Source organism: Lepeophtheirus salmonis, chromosome 7 (genome assembly GCF_016086655.4).
Source record: "Lepeophtheirus salmonis chromosome 7, UVic_Lsal_1.4, whole genome shotgun sequence".
Lineage (NCBI taxonomy): Eukaryota > Metazoa > Arthropoda > Copepoda > Siphonostomatoida > Caligidae > Lepeophtheirus > Lepeophtheirus salmonis.
The window spans coordinates 824,100-841,403 of NC_052137.2; the positions used below are offsets into that span (position 1 = coordinate 824,100).

The 17,304-nt window shown below is 33.2% G+C and overlaps 1 protein-coding gene and 1 long non-coding RNA gene across 8 annotated transcripts; one reads left to right on the forward strand and one right to left on the reverse strand.

Moving 5' to 3' along the window:
• Positions 1-2,569: 2,569 nt before the first annotated feature.
• LOC121121845 (uncharacterized) lies at positions 2,570-4,694 on the reverse strand. 3 transcript variants are annotated; one of them, XR_011781032.1, is made up of 4 exons: positions 4,409-4,650; positions 3,631-4,338; positions 3,282-3,572; positions 2,570-2,833 (listed from the first exon to the last, which is right to left on the reverse strand). It is a non-coding gene; the product is annotated as an uncharacterized lncRNA (long non-coding RNA). The 3 variants fall into 3 exon arrangements; XR_011781031.1 differs by lacking the exon at positions 2,570-2,833 and having other exon boundaries at positions 3,339-3,572; positions 4,409-4,694; XR_005865596.2 differs by lacking the exon at positions 2,570-2,833 and having other exon boundaries at positions 3,339-3,572; positions 3,631-3,909; positions 4,445-4,637.
• Positions 4,695-5,791: 1,097 nt separating this feature from the next.
• Positions 5,792-17,097, forward strand: LOC121121303 (uncharacterized). 5 transcript variants are annotated; one of them, XR_005865402.2, is made up of 3 exons: positions 5,792-6,048; positions 7,536-7,815; positions 12,116-12,848. XR_005865402.2 is itself a non-coding variant. In XM_040716191.2 (2 exons), the coding sequence occupies exon 2, from the start codon at positions 9,313-9,315 to the stop codon at positions 10,297-10,299; it is 987 nt and encodes a 328-aa protein (XP_040572125.1). In that variant the 5' UTR covers positions 5,799-6,048; positions 8,736-9,312; the 3' UTR covers positions 10,300-10,391. The 5 variants fall into 5 exon arrangements, 1 of the variants encoding a protein (XP_040572125.1); XR_011781030.1 differs by lacking the exons at positions 7,536-7,815; positions 12,116-12,848 and adding an exon at positions 13,354-17,097; XR_011781029.1 differs by lacking the exon at positions 7,536-7,815 and having other exon boundaries at positions 12,116-13,907.
• Positions 17,098-17,304: the final 207 nt, after the last annotated feature.

Genomic DNA, 17,304 nt, shown 5'->3' on the forward strand with positions numbered 1-17,304 from the left:
CCCATTCAAAATTCCTTTAAGCTTTCCTTCCTGAAAGAAACATTCCTTAGCTGGGACAAGAATCTACCCATAGTTTTTTATAGCATCTTCAATATCACTAGTTGTAATATCTTCATTTGGAGAATGTACTAATATATTTTTCTCAAAAAAATGGCATTTCCGTCCTCATCTCTACGTTGAGCTTTGAGTCCCTTAACAGAACCCTTAAGTCCCCTGAATTTTCCATCTACAGTTCGGATAATGAACTCATCATTTACATGAGCCAAACTAACTCCAATATTTATTTCCTTATTAAGTTCTATAACAATGACATTCTTAAACCCAGCGCAAACACGAATTCCCTTAAAAACACTCTGATCTAGTTTTAAAATCTCAAAAAGAAGACACTCATCATCCTTGTTCGTAGGCCTATTTGGATAATAATCATCTTTCGTGGACATAAGATCAATAATCTTTTAACAGTCTTTGTGGCTAAGTTTTTGATCAGAGTTTGTAAATAATTTGAGCAAGGAGGATTTCCACCAGATGACAGGCTCATATTGATATAAAAATATGCTTAGTTTTGCAGAAAGGTAAGACTAGGATTTCGCAATTTGGCAGAAAATATTTCACCTTTGTTTGTTGCAGGATTCAAATGGGTAATATCCAAATTTATCATTCCTCTAAATGCTGTTGTCGAAATCCGTCTCCCACATATATCCGATAATGTAGCTATAACACTGATTTCATCATATACGAGACTTTCTTAAAAGTTTCCGACCTCAACGTGAAGATGGCAGCATTGGTAAATAAAAGTTAGTCATATCTATATAGCATCTGTTGAAAGTTACTCCCCAAAGCTTGAGTCGTTTTGGACGCTCAATTATTATGAAACAGTCGTTTGAGTGAGTTGATGTTAGTTTTTTTTGTAAAAATGGACAAAATATCAAGATAATAATTTAAAATTATTACATTTAAATATTAGTTTTTGAATGTGTAACCTTTATATAGATACAAGCAATAACAGACATATAAAGGCTTGTTGTGTTAAAAATTGACACGTCTAAGTCAATCCAACTCGTAGAAATTAAGTCAAAAACAAAATGTGTCTCATGAACAATTATTTTGCAGAGAAACCCCCTGAATACAATCTGTTCGGGTTACACAGATAGAAAATCACTTGGAGAGGTGTAAAGTGTTACATGAAGACTATATTGAAAAAAAAAATGCATTCTACCTTTATTATATTATAAATTTTCAGACCACCCTTATACATATTTTCACCTCCAATACGAGAGCTTAATTAATGAGGGTTTTTGCTAGTTGATCTATGCTCAAAAAATAATGTCAAAATTTTTCGTGTAATCTAACTAGAACCCAAACTATTAATTGTATACGAGTTTTGAAAAATGAGCAATTTCTACACAAAAAGGGCAAAATTGGCAGTTTTAAGACTGATCTAAGTCTTCATATTAGTTTGTAAATAAGAAGAAAGAGAGTTTCGAAGTAATGTAACAAAATACTTCGGTACGTACTTAATGAATGATAATTACTATTATCATATAGAAGAGACACCAGCGGTCTTTAGCAATCTATACTTATATTATTCCAGGCTACAGAAAGTAACACCACCTTGCGGATAATATTACTATTATTATTGGGGGAAAAGTAATTTATCATCTCTCGCCCCTTTTTTAACTAAGTATAGCTTGTTCATTATTGGTCACATCGGATCATATCATAGGGGATGGTAAAGGTGTGAGTGTAAACTACAAAATCTTATTACACAGTATTGTATTTGACCGGGTTTAGTCATGAATGATCGTACCACAAGTACGGAGGTCTCCAATGCAAGAAATTTGCTATATTTTACATTTTTATACATGAAAGTACTCTTTCTGAACGTGTTGCACAACAGTGGTTCGAGCAATAATTTTTTTCTCAATTTTACCTTCTACTGTGAACAAATTGACCGTTTGAACCTGTTGATCGAACAGAAACGCCCAGTATTGGAGAATAGGAGACAACAAGAAATCATCAAGACAATGTCAGGACGCCCACATTTTTGATGATGCACCAAAAGCTCGGATGGGAAGTTCTTATGCATCCACACTAAGTATGGACCTAGTACCAAGTACCTACCACCTGTTCCTGCCGATGGTCCAACGGACTTTGGTGTAAAAAGGCCTCATTAGAGGCCTTTGAAAACTGCTTGTCCGAGTTTTTTTAATATTTCAATAGGGCCAAGAGCTTCCACGAGAAGGGCATTATGAAGTTGGATTCTCGTTATCGAATAGAACTAGGCATATTTGACTTAAATCGGATGATTGTAACACTTCTAATAAAGCATCGTAATAAAGCAAAAAAAAACAAAATTACTTTGCCATGAACTCTTTAATAATTTTTGAAGTTTGCTTATGCCCTATTGAATGCAAACAAGCAGCACAAATCTGATGCAGTCTCGGGCTAATTTATAGCTTATTTTTTTGTAAATAGGAATAATAATGCAATTCCTTGAAATAAAGCAAAAAGACTCAGGCAATACATATTGCCATAACTATGAAAAAAGGTAAATACAATATTTTAGATTAAGTGCACATGAGCAATAGGATAGCCCTTAGAAAGCAATGTTTTATTTGTTTCACCCAACTCCATGACGTTCCCTTCATGACTAAATAGGCTGTATGGGTACAATTTGGAAAAGTATTATGTTATTTTTGAACACAATCAATATTTCAGTAATGATTTTGATATAATCTTTATATATAAAAAGAATTTGTGTGTGTGTCCTTATTGGGTGTCCACACGGTTGAATCTAGGAGGCTGAAATTTTGCATGGGTGCCTCTTTCTTACCTGGGGAGAGGGGGGTCATATAATATTATTCTAGGTATACCCTGAACACAGTAACTACCTTTTGAAGTTCAATTTTTAATTCTTTTCATTTATTTTTTTCTTTTTATTCTCATTTTTGCATCAAAAATGTATTTTCAATCTTTAAGAAGAAATACCTCAAAACAATCAACGTTGCACATAAAATTTTAGACTTTAACATTGCAACAATATAATTTTTTTATAAAAATTCAAAAATCCTCAGCTATTTAATAAAAATATATCATTTTTAGGAAAAAAAAATTCAAAAGTCCATAGTTATCCTAAAAAAATTACAAAAATCTACAGCTTTTCAAAAAAAATTAAAATTTTTTGGAAAAAATCCATAAATGTATCAATTTTTTTAGACAAAAATATCATATATTCTTGTCTAAAATTTTTGATACATTTATGGTTTAGTTGATTATATTACTTTAAAATTATGTAAGTTGACAAGAATAATCTTTTGGAGTCTTCGTATGTTTTAAGGGAGCAGACGATCTTTTTGATGATGCGAAGACGCATTTTGAAGGGAACGAAAAAGCTTCGTTAAAATGAAACTCTTCTTATAATTTCAACTGCAAGGATTGTAAGGCTATATTCCCGACTGTCGCTGAATTAGTCGAACATTCTTGGTTCCATGTTTAGGAGGAGAATGATTCTTATCATCATGAGGTCCCTGAGATAAAGTTACACATCAATATAACTGAAGGCATAACTTTTGCTGAAATTATTCGCAAATTTGTCAATGAAATAAGTGAAGATTACAATTGTATACATACGTAGATGAAATCAGGTAGTCTGAAGGCACTGTTTTAGCATCGCTATTGCAAGGTGAGTAATACACAGTTCAAAATATCATTTATATTCTAAGGCCGGAATTCCTTTGCATCTCCTTAGATAAGTGAATTTTGACCTCTGTGTTTCCTTGAAGTGATCCACTCGCTACCATAATCTGCCAATATATCTTCTGGATCTTCGACCGAGCTTTTTTGTTAGACCGAATTAGTTCGGTCCAACAAAAAAGCTCGGTCAGGAACGGTATCAAATACAAATTTGGTCTAGAACGGTACAAAGGAAAAATTCGGTTTAGTTCGGTCCCAAAAAAAATCTCTCTAGACGGGTTTTACAGATAAATTGTATATAACATGACATCATATGTTTTTTCGAAGTACAATGACATTATACGAGGTATAAACAGAGATAGCTCGGATTAATTCGTCTCTTATATGTATACGGTATTTGTTCTAGAACTTATCGTGTATTTTTGAGATTTTTTTGAAAAAAATGAATGAAAGTTGATCTGGAAAAAAAAATGGTCACTCATAATATATGAGACCAAAAAGGTCAGAGGTGGGAACTTGGACTCAATCTACAGTTTAATATAAAATATATATTTTTACATTATTTATAAATTAAAAATTAACGTAGAATAAACATCATAATCTCTGAACTAGAAGTCCGTCTTCTGGACTACGAATGAGCATCTTCTAAAAAGTAAAATATATTAGATAACATCATAACTCCTAATTTTATCTCCAAATAATAACTAAACAGTACCATTAGCGAAGAAAAAAAGTTTCCGTACATCAATACCTTTTTCAGCTATTGATCACGTGGGTCCTTGTTCCGCTACTTGGTTTAATGGTCTAGTATACCCGTCCAGGTATTACAGTATACTATTTTATCTCTAGGTATAACTGTATTATAATTTCAGTGTCACTCAACTAAAAAAAGTAGATTGGTTAACTTTTTATTACACAATGAGTGTCAATCAGAGTTTAATATTATTTTTCTAGTTGGAAATATGCCCTATTATATATGTATATGTATATTTATATATATATATTTTTTTTTCACTAGTCATTTATTGCAAATCAATATCAATGGTAAATAGATGAATGGAGAAAATATAAAAAAACGCAATAATAATAATTATTTAATTAAAGTTTGTTAAAATAATGAAGGAAAGTAATAAAAAACTACATTAGGAATAATAAATAGTAAAACTATGTCAATGAGTTCTAACATTATCACTCATTGTCATTTATTTACCTTGCAAGTCAAAACAGTTACAAAGGTTTGCGTGAATGTATAAAATTGTTCCGATGAATTTATTTATATATTAATTTGATATTATTTGCACATTATTTATGGCATCATTGTTATTCAAAGAAAGAAAGAGAGAAACAACAACATTCGCTAATTATTTTTCTTGACTCTCTAGGATCTAACTGTCTATTTTCAAATTTCCAGATCAAAGTAATACTCTATTCAATAAAAGTTTCGAAGGCTATAGGAAGGCCTCCTCCACATCTAACATCGTAAACTATGTTTAAGATACGTGTAATTAATAATTAAAGTCTATTTTAAAATGAGTTGTATGTATAGTGATCATGCAGTCTAGTATGATCACATCCACCCGTGTATTCTTCTTTAATTTATTTTTCTAGGATGGTACGGACTCCGAACTTCCTTGAGCAGTCGTAGAAGAGGTACCGACTTGTTTCTTTTTCTTCTTGACAAAGAGAACAACTCTGCATATCCATTTCCGGATTCAATTTGTTAGTGAAGAGGCTCAATGTCGACATCCTATAGCGAAACCATTTTTGTTTTGAATTTGAAAAAGTGTTCCGCATGACGTTACGTGGATTACGGTCATTGACGTCCTCCCTGGACCCACAGTACCCTATAAGTTTCTCTCACCTATTAATGGACCAATTCTATTCCGAGCCTCACTGACTTTTTTATCTATTTATTTGGGATTGCCTCCAGATCTTATCTCTGAAGATGAGTTTGTCTTAATTGAATTCTTTTGAGTGTCAGCAAACTATTCTGAAATGCTTCTGCGTCTCGCCATTCTATTTCTCCTATCGAGGTGAGCACACTTAATTTAAAAACTTTATCTAAGCTAATATATCGATAATTGAAATTAATATGTTTATCAGGGTTGATCAGCAATAAAATGTGATGCAATATTGAGTTCCAGGGTCTATCCAATGAATACTTTAAAGAAAAATTAAAACCGTTGTAACTTCTCATGGACCCATGAATATTTGATTATAGAATAGGTGTTTTGTTTGGGAATTAAACCAGCTTCTTATTCGGGTGGCCAAGAAGTCTTGACTCAATCGCAAGCGCTTCAACCACGACAGATTCTACGACTTCCACATCACCTCTACAGGGCGGATTATATTAATGTAAGAAAAACAAGTAAATGTGAAGCCATATTATACCCCTTCTGTCAGGTGATACATTTGCTCAATATTTCGCACATCTTGTCAGCTTAGTATATTTCTTCCTCTATGCTCGATCAATGAGTTCTTATACTAGTATAAGAACTCATCGGTCCAATCCCTTCCCTCCACTCCAGCTTAAAATCCTGCTGATACTTTTGTACGTGGATGTAATTGCCTTTCAACGACGTTTTTAGTCGAAAAAGTTTAAAAATACCGATGCCAATTGTAGTACAGGAATTGGTACAAAAATATTGCTATCGTGACAACATTAGATTCAAAAAGTTCATGAAATCATAAATAAACTCGACTTTACTTGAACTCGAAACATTTGTGTAATGATTACACCTGGGAACAAGAATTTTGTATGAATGAATTGAAGCCAAAAATCTCAGTTTTTCTCTCAGTCGTTTGAATTAGGAAATATCCGGGATTTTAGTAATTTGGGAATAATATCGTTCAGAGTCATTTTATACTCATAAAATAATCATCAAATTAAAAGTATTATATTCATCCTCTGATAATACGTAATTTTTTACATTGTTATTTTTACATATTCCATATATTCTTATTTTATTCAATTAGAATTGTAGTGTCTGGAATCACTAGTTAATAGATTTAAACATGAAATCTAAATGAAATAAATAGTTTGATTTGTTCAATGTCAAGTCATACCCCTCTTTCTGATATTATAATTCTAAATGAATAATATAATAATGTAAAAGATTAGGTATTATTAGAGCATGAACAAACTATAGTCATAAATATACAAATGAAGGGACAAATATTAAATTTAGTTGTGCTTTTCATTTGTTGAAATCGATCTTCATTAATTAATGATGGAGATACTTTAAGTTCTTTAAGAATTAGGAGAAAACAAGAGATCCGAGATACCTTATCCTCAAGAGATGTTCGGTTTCTGATATTTACAGGGATGATGATATGATGAAAATTTATCATAAGAAGAGAACCAAATCAAGCTAAGCTTCATACGAAAGTAGAGTCGACTCCTTCCTTGGGTAGGAATACATATATCCATCTTTATATAAAAATGACGAACATATTCAAGGATTGAAGCTATGATGGCTTGTATTCACTTTCAGATTAAGATAAAAGGCTCTGGGTGTGACATATTAAATAAAGATATGTTAAGTACAATTAGGTACAATAACAATATGAAGTTATTACCATAAAATTTAAATATATAATAATTAACGCATTTAAATAGTTATATCATTCTAACTGAGATAAATTTACATTTAGATGTGCTTTAAATTTGACAATTGCAAAGATCATTCTTCATTCAGTAAGAACTGAAGAAGTGGATAAAGATATGTTAATTACAATTAGGTACAATAACAATATGAAGTTATTACCATCAAATTTAAATATATAAAAATTAACGCATTTAAATAGTTATATCATTCTAACTGAGATAAATTTACATTTAGATGTGCTTTAAATTTGACAATTGCAAAGATCATTCTTCATTCAGTAAGACCTGAAGAAGTGGACTTCTATGCTCTCCAAGAGATAGTACTAAAGATAGATAGATGGAATCGCAGCACCATACTTCTAACTTGATCATCCATCCAGATGTTGAGATTCTGTATTCCAGGAGAGACGACGGGATGAAAACTACATATCAAGCTTTATAAGCATGGAGAGTGCACTCCTTCCTTGAGAAGGAGATTCCAGGATAGAAACAATGAAGATATATATTCACGATGAGTAGGGAATTTTGATATTTCAAATATAATATTTAATCAATAATTATTTTATTTGAATTTGTACGAAGCGAGGTATTATGATATTAATTATTATTATTTATTAAAGAGTATGACGTCATGAATATGACATTGAAATCGTTCATTATATTAAGATAAACTTGTTATTTGCTAGTTACCACCATAAAAATGGGATCTCTTAAAAAATTACAAAATCAACAAAAATCCTTGAAGATGCATATTTTTATAAAGGTCTTTTTTTAACATTAAAGATTGAATATTTTTCTTTAATATGAGCTATGATATATTTTTTACACTATGGATGATGAATAAGTTATAAAATTATAATGAGAAGTGTCCTTATTCAATATTTTTTATAAACATACGAGACTGCTGGGCAAAAAAGTCAGATTTTGACAAAACATACAATCACTGATACACTATGACGTCAATATTAAAAAGCGTGGTAGAAGTCAAAATTAGGCGTACACGCGTTATGGCATAACTTTGTATTTCTATTCACCTTGTCTTTTATAATAATTTTTTAAATACTTTTAATTCGGTTATTGTTTTAATGGTAAAAAATGACTCCACAGTAATATTCCCGAATTAATATAATCCAAGATATTTCAGATTTCAGACGACTCAGAGAAAAGCTGAGATCCGTTTTGGATTCTGCACTCAAAGATAAATTCCTTTTTTGGCTTTATTTGTTCAAAATGGGTGTTACCCAGTGTAATAGTTCCGTATTACTGAAATCCCAGATATTTCAAAATTTCAGACGACTGAGATCAGTTTTGGATTCTGCGCTCAAAGATACATTTTTTTTGCTTGAATTCATTTGTACAAAACCCCCCACCTTATTTTTTTTTGTGTTGTTCTTGGAAATTTGTAAAAAAATAATGAATAATTACTTTTCTTTAGAATTTACTTAAAGACTTTTAGTGTTGGATTTGAGTCAAAAAATTTGATTTCGGTTGAGTTCGAGTTTTGGAGTTGTGTGTCGGATCAAGTTCGTGATAGGAGAATATTCCAATTATCGAGTTCAATGCAGTCCTAGTTTTTAAGAATTTCCACATAACATGTATTGTAATTGCTCCTTTCTAATACATTAATTAGAGATGAGAAGGGTCGTGGAACACTATACAAAGTACCCAGATACAGTATCAGTAAACTTTATAATCCGAAAAGATACGAAACCCGAACCGGATATTAGCTCTTGGAACTTTTGACAGATCATAAAAAGCTCCGAGGGATTTTTTGGATCTCAAAAAGCTTACCGTATTACTTCATCCTAGTTTTAATAAAAGATATCTATATTGAACGTAGCATCTCTATTTATCTTGATCAGTGCTTGGAGCAATATTCACATAAACAGTTACAACACACGCCATTACTTTTATTGTATGACTCAACCTTTCCTCCGTAAAGGAACAGAAAGAAGGTCTATAAATGCACATATTAAACTCCTTTTCTACGTCTTTACCAACGCCTCTTGACTATGAATAATCTACATAGTATAATCTTCATTTTCGCAAGCCTTACATCCCCAGTAACACCTCTCAAATATCTATATGGCCCGGACTCAGAAGGAAAGGCTTCCATCGTGGATCTCAACCCAGGAAAACCCGTCTCATCTTGCTCCCTAAACTTACCAAATTTTCCCATTCCAGACCTTAAATGTACCTCTACAACGTTCATTGAAGGAAAACTCACAGTTTGTGGTGGGTCCAGATCTGGTTTTACTAGTTCACATTGCTTTCGATTGGAAAACAATGCCTGGGTTAAATTTCCCTCTCTTCCTGAGCCCAGGACTTGTGCAACCTCTATATGGATAAACAATGGTACTCAATGGTGGCTTACAGGTGGAAGTGGTCCCCATTCGCGGAGTGTGAGCTCAGGTATTGTGTATGACGTATCAAAGGGCGCATGGGAAACGGGACCTAAAATCCCTATCGTATCATATGGTCATTGTCTTGTGCCTCTGAAGGACGACAGAGTCATGTTACTTGGAGGGTGGAGAAAAATTCCCATCATTAAGCCAATATATAATAAAGATGTTTATATCTTTGAGAATGGAGAATGGGTCAAACAAGAGGGTAGTTTAAATAGAAGATTCAAGCGCTTTGGATTTAGCCAAACATGTGCTCGTTTAAAAAATGGAGGTGTCATGATCCTTGGAGGCAAACCTAACGGCAAAAATCATGTTGAAGTTTGGAATTCGGAGTTTGGCTTTTGGAGTGTAGAAGACGAAACGATGGGTCTACCTCTTGAACATATTTGGTATCCAAGCAGTGCTCTTGATGAAGCAGGAAATGTTTATATTATTGGAGGGGAAACTCCAAACAATGGGAATTACAATGAGGTGTCAGACAAAGTACTTAAATGGGATGGAAAGTCCTGGAGTATTCAGGAAGGAGCACTTCCTTTTCCCATGACTTTTTCATCCATCAGTCAACTGAGTGATGACACAGAACTTTCCTGTTAAGTGTCCTGTTATATCAAACGAAATATATTTTTTTGCTGGTTAATTATTTTTACTTTCTTTTCTGACGTTGAATTATAACTAGTACAAATTAATTTATGATGAGTATTTTAGTCAGTTATAAATTGTTTGTTTCCCAACTTTAGTATTTGGTACACAGAGTATGAAAATGGTTCTTCTAAGGATCCGTTGATAGTTTTTTCTAATTGTAGATGGGCGACAATAAAATAACCCTTCTAGTTTCCAAAATCACACACCAGACACAATGTATATGTTTAGAATGACCGTGGGACCTCAACAAAACCTCTACATAATTGCCTATGGTTCAGTTCAACGGGTGATGTAGTATAAGCCCCTTGAACCAGAAAAAAAAACCTGCCGCCGTTTCAGAATCATAAAGGATCCCTTCTAATTTCCTCATACTTTTTTTAAATAGCAGCTTCAAAGGGTGCTATCTATGTTCAATTATTTGTAAGATGGAAACAGATTGAAAAACTATTTACAGATATTTGTGTTGTAGATGGGACAAATTGGTAGATGAATTGTTTCATATATAGTTTCATCCCACGAAATTTTCCAGTGATGGCAAACTTCCGAGAACTGTAGTATAATTATAGATATTAATTTTAATGTCATTCCAGACCAACCTATGTATTGATTGCTGCAAAATTCCGATTTGTGACAGTTATTTTCCAATTTTTTTTAATATTTAGAACCTTGAAATTTGTGGCTTTACAACGTGTGACCGTTACACCTCTCATTTAGGAATGTCTATAAAATTTGGAGTTCAATTTATGCAAATATATAACTTAAACTTAATATATCAATCCATAAAGTTAAACAAAGAGGGAAATATTATAAATTATTCGACTATATTGATCAAAAATAAAGATTGTAGTTCTGTATACTATTATATCATCGATATAAATATACATGAAATGACAAACAGGATATTGGAATTCCCCACATCAAATTGTTATTTTAATTGTTAACACCTTTGCATAATAGACCTTTGGAAGTAATTGAAGTAAGGTGAAGTCAATTAATTCCAAGTACCTATGTTGCAAAGGTGCTAACAATTGAAATAACTTTAATTATTTATTAATATTGATACGAGTCATTTCGAAGCTCTTAAATTTTGATTGATCATGGACGTCCGAAATTCCCAACAACTTAGTGGTCTTATAACTCGGGTTCTAGATTAAATAAATAGGTTTTGCGAATTTCTACAGAAAGTTCCAAGGATTCCCAATATTTTTTTCCTTTTTTTGCCCGTCAAGTTAGTAAGAGTCGCAAATCCCTCAAAAGAGTTGAAAGACACTAATTGTCACAAAAGCAACGTAACAAGAGGTCTAAGAGGGTCAAAAAACTCTTGAACACAATGAAGCAAAATCAGCAGACATTGGTTGTAAGATGTTACGCCAGTTTAACCCTGGGAAATTTCAGGGGGGTCCTATGATTATATATATATATGTTTTTTGTTTTGTGGTGGGCTTGTTGTTTTTTTTTGTTTTTTTTGTAAGATTTTTTCAATTCAGTAAAATTGTATCAACCCACTGATTACTCTCGCATTCTATATCATGTTCATATTACGAAATGCCCTTATTCCCTTATTGGAGAATCTTTCTAGATCAAAGGAAGCAAGAGTTGATGTTATTATAAAAACCCAGGAATACTATTTTCTAAATTTAATAAAGTTTATGTACATTTTTCTGGAGCCACAGGACAACCTTTTTTTTGAGAGTGTGGTGGTAATCGTCAAATTTAATGCAATATCCGATGGGGAACTAGATTAATTTCATCCTTTTGGGCTTTTCAGGAAGGACCTTAGTTCAACAGATCTGGCATCATGAACTTCTTAGTGAACCAGCAAATCGCCATCAGTAATCAGATCAATGACTCGGACTGGTCCATATGGCCTCTACAACAGATCCTTTTGTACATTTTCTACGGGTTAAAGCTGAAGCAGGGTTATTAAGAAGCACTAGTCCAGTAAGTCCTTGGGCCTCATCTTGTCACTCAAGCAGGCTGTGTCTCTTTTAGGACGAAAAGATCTCCGTGGAAGCCAAAGTGTTACATGGACGACAGGTGGCTTGCATATGATCCCGAGGACATGCGTCTCATAGTCAAAACTAAGTAACTAGTATTGTGCACTTCCTGTTCGTCTTCATCTAGGAGGAGGCAAGAGGTGTTTCAAGCCACAGATAAAGCTTGGATTGTAGAGCCTCTCAACTCCTACATCTGCGGCTTGAATAAAAGGTCCCAACAAGAGTACTCACCTTCACTTGGGCTTCCTGAGATAACGGAATCAATCTTCCTCTCCTCTTTCTTTACCTATTTCAGACAATCATTATAGCTTTAAAATTGGTTCAGAACTAACAATTTTCATAAAATGTGTCAAGTAGGATTTAAATCCAAACACATCTTTTCATTGCATCGTTAGGTCTTGAAATGTAATTGCATCGTTTACATTGGACTCCTATTAAAAAAATGTATTGATTTTTAGTTACTTTTTTTCTACTCGAATACAGTTTTGTTTATTCATAAAATGATATATTTTTAAATAGTTGTTTTTATTAGTTTGTACAATCTAGTTATGAAATTGTTTAAAAAGAACTGGCGTTATGAAAAAAAAAATCAAAAATGCTAGATGACTTAGTCAGAGGTGTGGAGTTGGATTAGAATATTTCTGATCAAAGATGTTTAACTCCACCTAGTCATTAAATTATCAATAGCCGGAGACACAGAGCTTAAAATTGTTGCTGTAAGAGTCTTAATGAATAAAATGGATACTTTTGTTAAAATCGTAATCAACCTTGATTTCATTTTCATTGCTCTACAGTTGCAAAAATAATACGTATGCAGGTATTGTTATTTTCTTTTTATTCATCAACTATTATTGAAATTTCTTCATTTTCCTCATCCTCTTCAGATAAATTTTTGGAGCATTTTGATTTGCTGATTGTATAACTGACGTTTACGTCTGATGGTATAAAGATATTTTTGAAATCTACAATCAATATTGGTTATGGTTTTTCTTTACTTTTATATTTTCAGTAGTAATGGATTCAGCTATTTGGGGATCGTCTTCCACTATCAAGCCAATTATTTAATTGGTATAGTAAAATGATAACTGTGTATAGTACTTCAATTTAAGGTAGTCAATTATTTACTTCAGAGCTCACAAATTCAATATTTGCTATGTACTATAGTCTATAAATTATACTTGTGTTGTACAGGGAGTACATTTAAAATTCATTATTAATGATAACCGAACCATCTGGTTAGTTCATGTTTGCAAGTGGAGTAAGAGATATGGTTTACCTTATAAAAACGAGAAGAGCTGGTATAAAGCTTGTGGATGACTGCAACCACATCTATAGAGTAGCTTATAAAACATCTCACATGACTTATTGGAAATGGGAGCGATATGGTTGTAGAGGTCGAGTTCATATTATTATGGAAAATGAAACTCCCATTATGGTAAAGAGGTATGGCGAATTTATAGAATATGCATATTGTAAATTCTATTATTTGTATGCAACGCAACAATAATATGCCCAATCTTGGTAATACCAATAAAAGACTCAAGAACATGAAAAATTAAAGTCGTCCCTGTAGCAACAACAATTCAATTAAAACATTGCTGTAATAGAATTACTATCCTAAGGGAGATCGGTATACTGAAAGAGGGTTTCCATGATCCCCCCTCTTTCAATCCGGTACTGATAGTTCATTTACAAAGATTAAGCAAAAAAAAAATAGAACATAAAATATGAGATTTTTTATTTGTACTATATTCTAACAAGGTATTTTTCGTCCCAGTACAAAATCTTAGTTTTAGAATTAATATCGTAAAAATACTTTACTTCCTCTCCTTGACAGGTTTATGGAGTTTTTTCCAAGTACGACACTATATTAATATATAAAATCCCTGGCGTCTTCAAAAACGTCTCTGTAACGTTATTCAAAGGCCACTGGAACTTAGGGCTACGGTCGATCCTGATCCTAATCCGTCTTGAGATAAGATGACTAAAAAAGATACCTTGATTTAGCTTCAAAATATTGGAAATTGAATATTTCATATTTGTTAGCAGGGATAAGTCAAAGGGATTCTGATCATTGCAAGTCTCATCCTATTTCATTTAAACATTTCATGACAGAAAAAGTTATTAACAAACAATAAAGTATTACAAACACTCACCGTATATGTTAAAATGTGCTACAACTTCTTGAGTAAAAGACTAAGAACTTGTAAAATTAAAGTCCTCACTGAGCAACACTTACTATGTCTATGTTCATTCAAAATTATTTATTTGTGTTCCTTCTTCCTCTTTTCCCTCAGCTTAAGTACACCGGTAAAAAAACGGTTATAATTCATCATAATAAGAAACAACAATTATTTCATAATTAATTACAAAGGACTTCAAGTTAAAGTAAAGCATGACATTAAATTATATGCGCAAGATACATTTATCCTATAATATATGTTTGTGGGCGAAAATCTCCAGGGCGAAACTTCCCAGGGCAAAACTACACAGGGCGTAACTTCTGGTAACGGCAAACATCATTGTATTTTCAGATGAGAAGACTTTCATAGTGGGTCAGGTGTTTAACCGAGAAAATGACCGATTATTGACATTCCCCGACGCCCCCTGGATGAATCCGCCAGGTAAGTGAGCACCACAAAGCATGCTCGAGGAAAACGATTTATAATGTCTCTATTCGCTTGAAGGTGGGAAGGACCTCAGACACTCTTCAATAGCAGTCAGGAAAACATCCGTGTCAGTCAATCGCCTGAAGTCGGCCTTCAAGAAAAAGCCTAATTCTTCAATTGCTGACATGGCCAGAAAAATGTGCAAGTTCTCATCAACAGTATTCAGGGCTATAAAAAAGGCAGGAGGAATGTCTTAGTGGCGTATTCCACGTACTTTGTTACAGAACAGCAGAGAAAAGCCCTCGTGGAGCGGGGAAAAAGTTCAAAAACTCCATCAAGGGAACTTGCAAATCATTGAGCTCTTTTCTGATAGAAGAAATTTACTATTGACCTTGCCTTCAACAGGCAGAATGATCAAGTAGTGACATTTCAGGATGTAGCAAAGGAGCACCGAAATGTGTCAACCAACAAACGCCCTGCTTCAGTCATGATGTTAGGGCTGGTTGCATTCAAAGGGAAGGCCATTACTCCCGGTTGGTTCCCTTTGGGATACAGGTTGAAGGCTGTTGAATATGTCAAAATGGAAACCAAAGTTTTCCATCGTTGGTAATTCTCTTTAGGTGTTCCAACAAGATGGAACACCTACACAAACCGCAAACAAACGCCAAAAGTGGCTTCAGGCCAACATACACTTCTGGGCAAAGAACTTATGGCCACCGCAGAGCGGCCATAAGTTTACTACATAAATTATACATTTAAGGCCATAGTTTACTACATAAATTAGATATTGGAAAGAAAACAAGGAACAAGATACTTTAACATTTTTAGTCGCACTATTCGTCCCTAAATTTATAGCATTTTAGTCGAAGTAGATGCACGTGAAGTCCAAAGCCTGCAGGAGACTCCACAACTGCATCTGCGCCCTGCAACCTCTGTCAACAAGATCTGACCCTATATAACCGCCAAGTACATCCAGAGGGTCTGCAGCATCTTGTACCACCCCTTGGATATCAACATCCATTCTGAGGGCGGATGCATTGACTAACACATGTTCTTTGGGTTTTAATTAATAATTAAAAGTTAATAAACTTGATTCTTAATTCACCAGGATCCTGCCATGGACTTCAATATTTTGAGTGTTAAAATGGGTAAATAATAACGGTTGGACCGGTACCACAACCCATGGGTTATGCTGTTTAGCCTGTAGACATCCATAGATGGTTTTTTTGAAGCCAGGGCTGCCAGCTCATTGGCTTATCCCATTTATTAGTTTAAAAAGTATCATCTTATGTATTTTAGGTAAAATGTATATAAACTTTATTAAATTTAGGAAAATGTATTCCTGGATTTTTATAATAACATCAACTCTTGCTTCTTTTGATGTAGAAAGATTCTCTATTAAGGGAATTAGGGCATTTCATAATGTGAACATGATACAATTTTACTGAATTGAGTGAAACATTTCTTATTTTACTAAAAAAATAAAAAAACAAGCCAACTTCAAAAACAAAACAAAAAAAAATATATATAATCCTGTGGACGCCCCTAAAATGTTATTTTCCCTCTACTCACTTGTCACAGCTGATCTAATGAAACGCAATGAGCTTTATTCTTTCTGTCCGCCAAAAAATTCATAAAATTGTAATTGATTTTTTTTTTTACACCTCCACATTATACACAAGATTTTCATCACTATTCATATTTCATGTGCGTATGTATATAATATTATTACTAGGAGATTTTCATTGATTTCACTCCAACGCAAATTGGAACATTAAATATCGAACTCATTTTATGGGCTATCCTGCTCTCAATGATCCCTTTATTCTAAAGTGCATTAAAACTTTCTGTTTCATCAATAAAGTGGTTTGAAATAAATAGATAGGTTGACATGAACCTATACCACTTACCCCGTTTATTCAACATGACTGTTGTAGACGAAATTACATTTTCTTTGTACTCTCAAGATTGAATGGATCTATCATACTTAAAATTGTATTTCATTATTTCTTACTGATTTTACCAAGCAAAACCTTTATCTTGAATCTTCAAGAAGGAAAGAAAATGGTTCAACACATGTGCGTATGTATGTTGTATATGTTAAGCTTTGAAAGAAATATAAAGGCTGGGATGTTAAAACGAAATTTCTAGCAGCGCTCCTTTAGACGAGAGTACTCCTAACATTTTTTTCCCTCAAAATGTTGTTATTATTCTTTCATTCTTAAGGAGGGAATCCGGAACACATCATATGAATTGGTATAGGTTTTATTGTATTGAATTGTTACGTGGGACTTAGCTCATGAAAAATGGAGAATAACACTAATAGTCTGGGAGCCTGCCACGGAAGATTT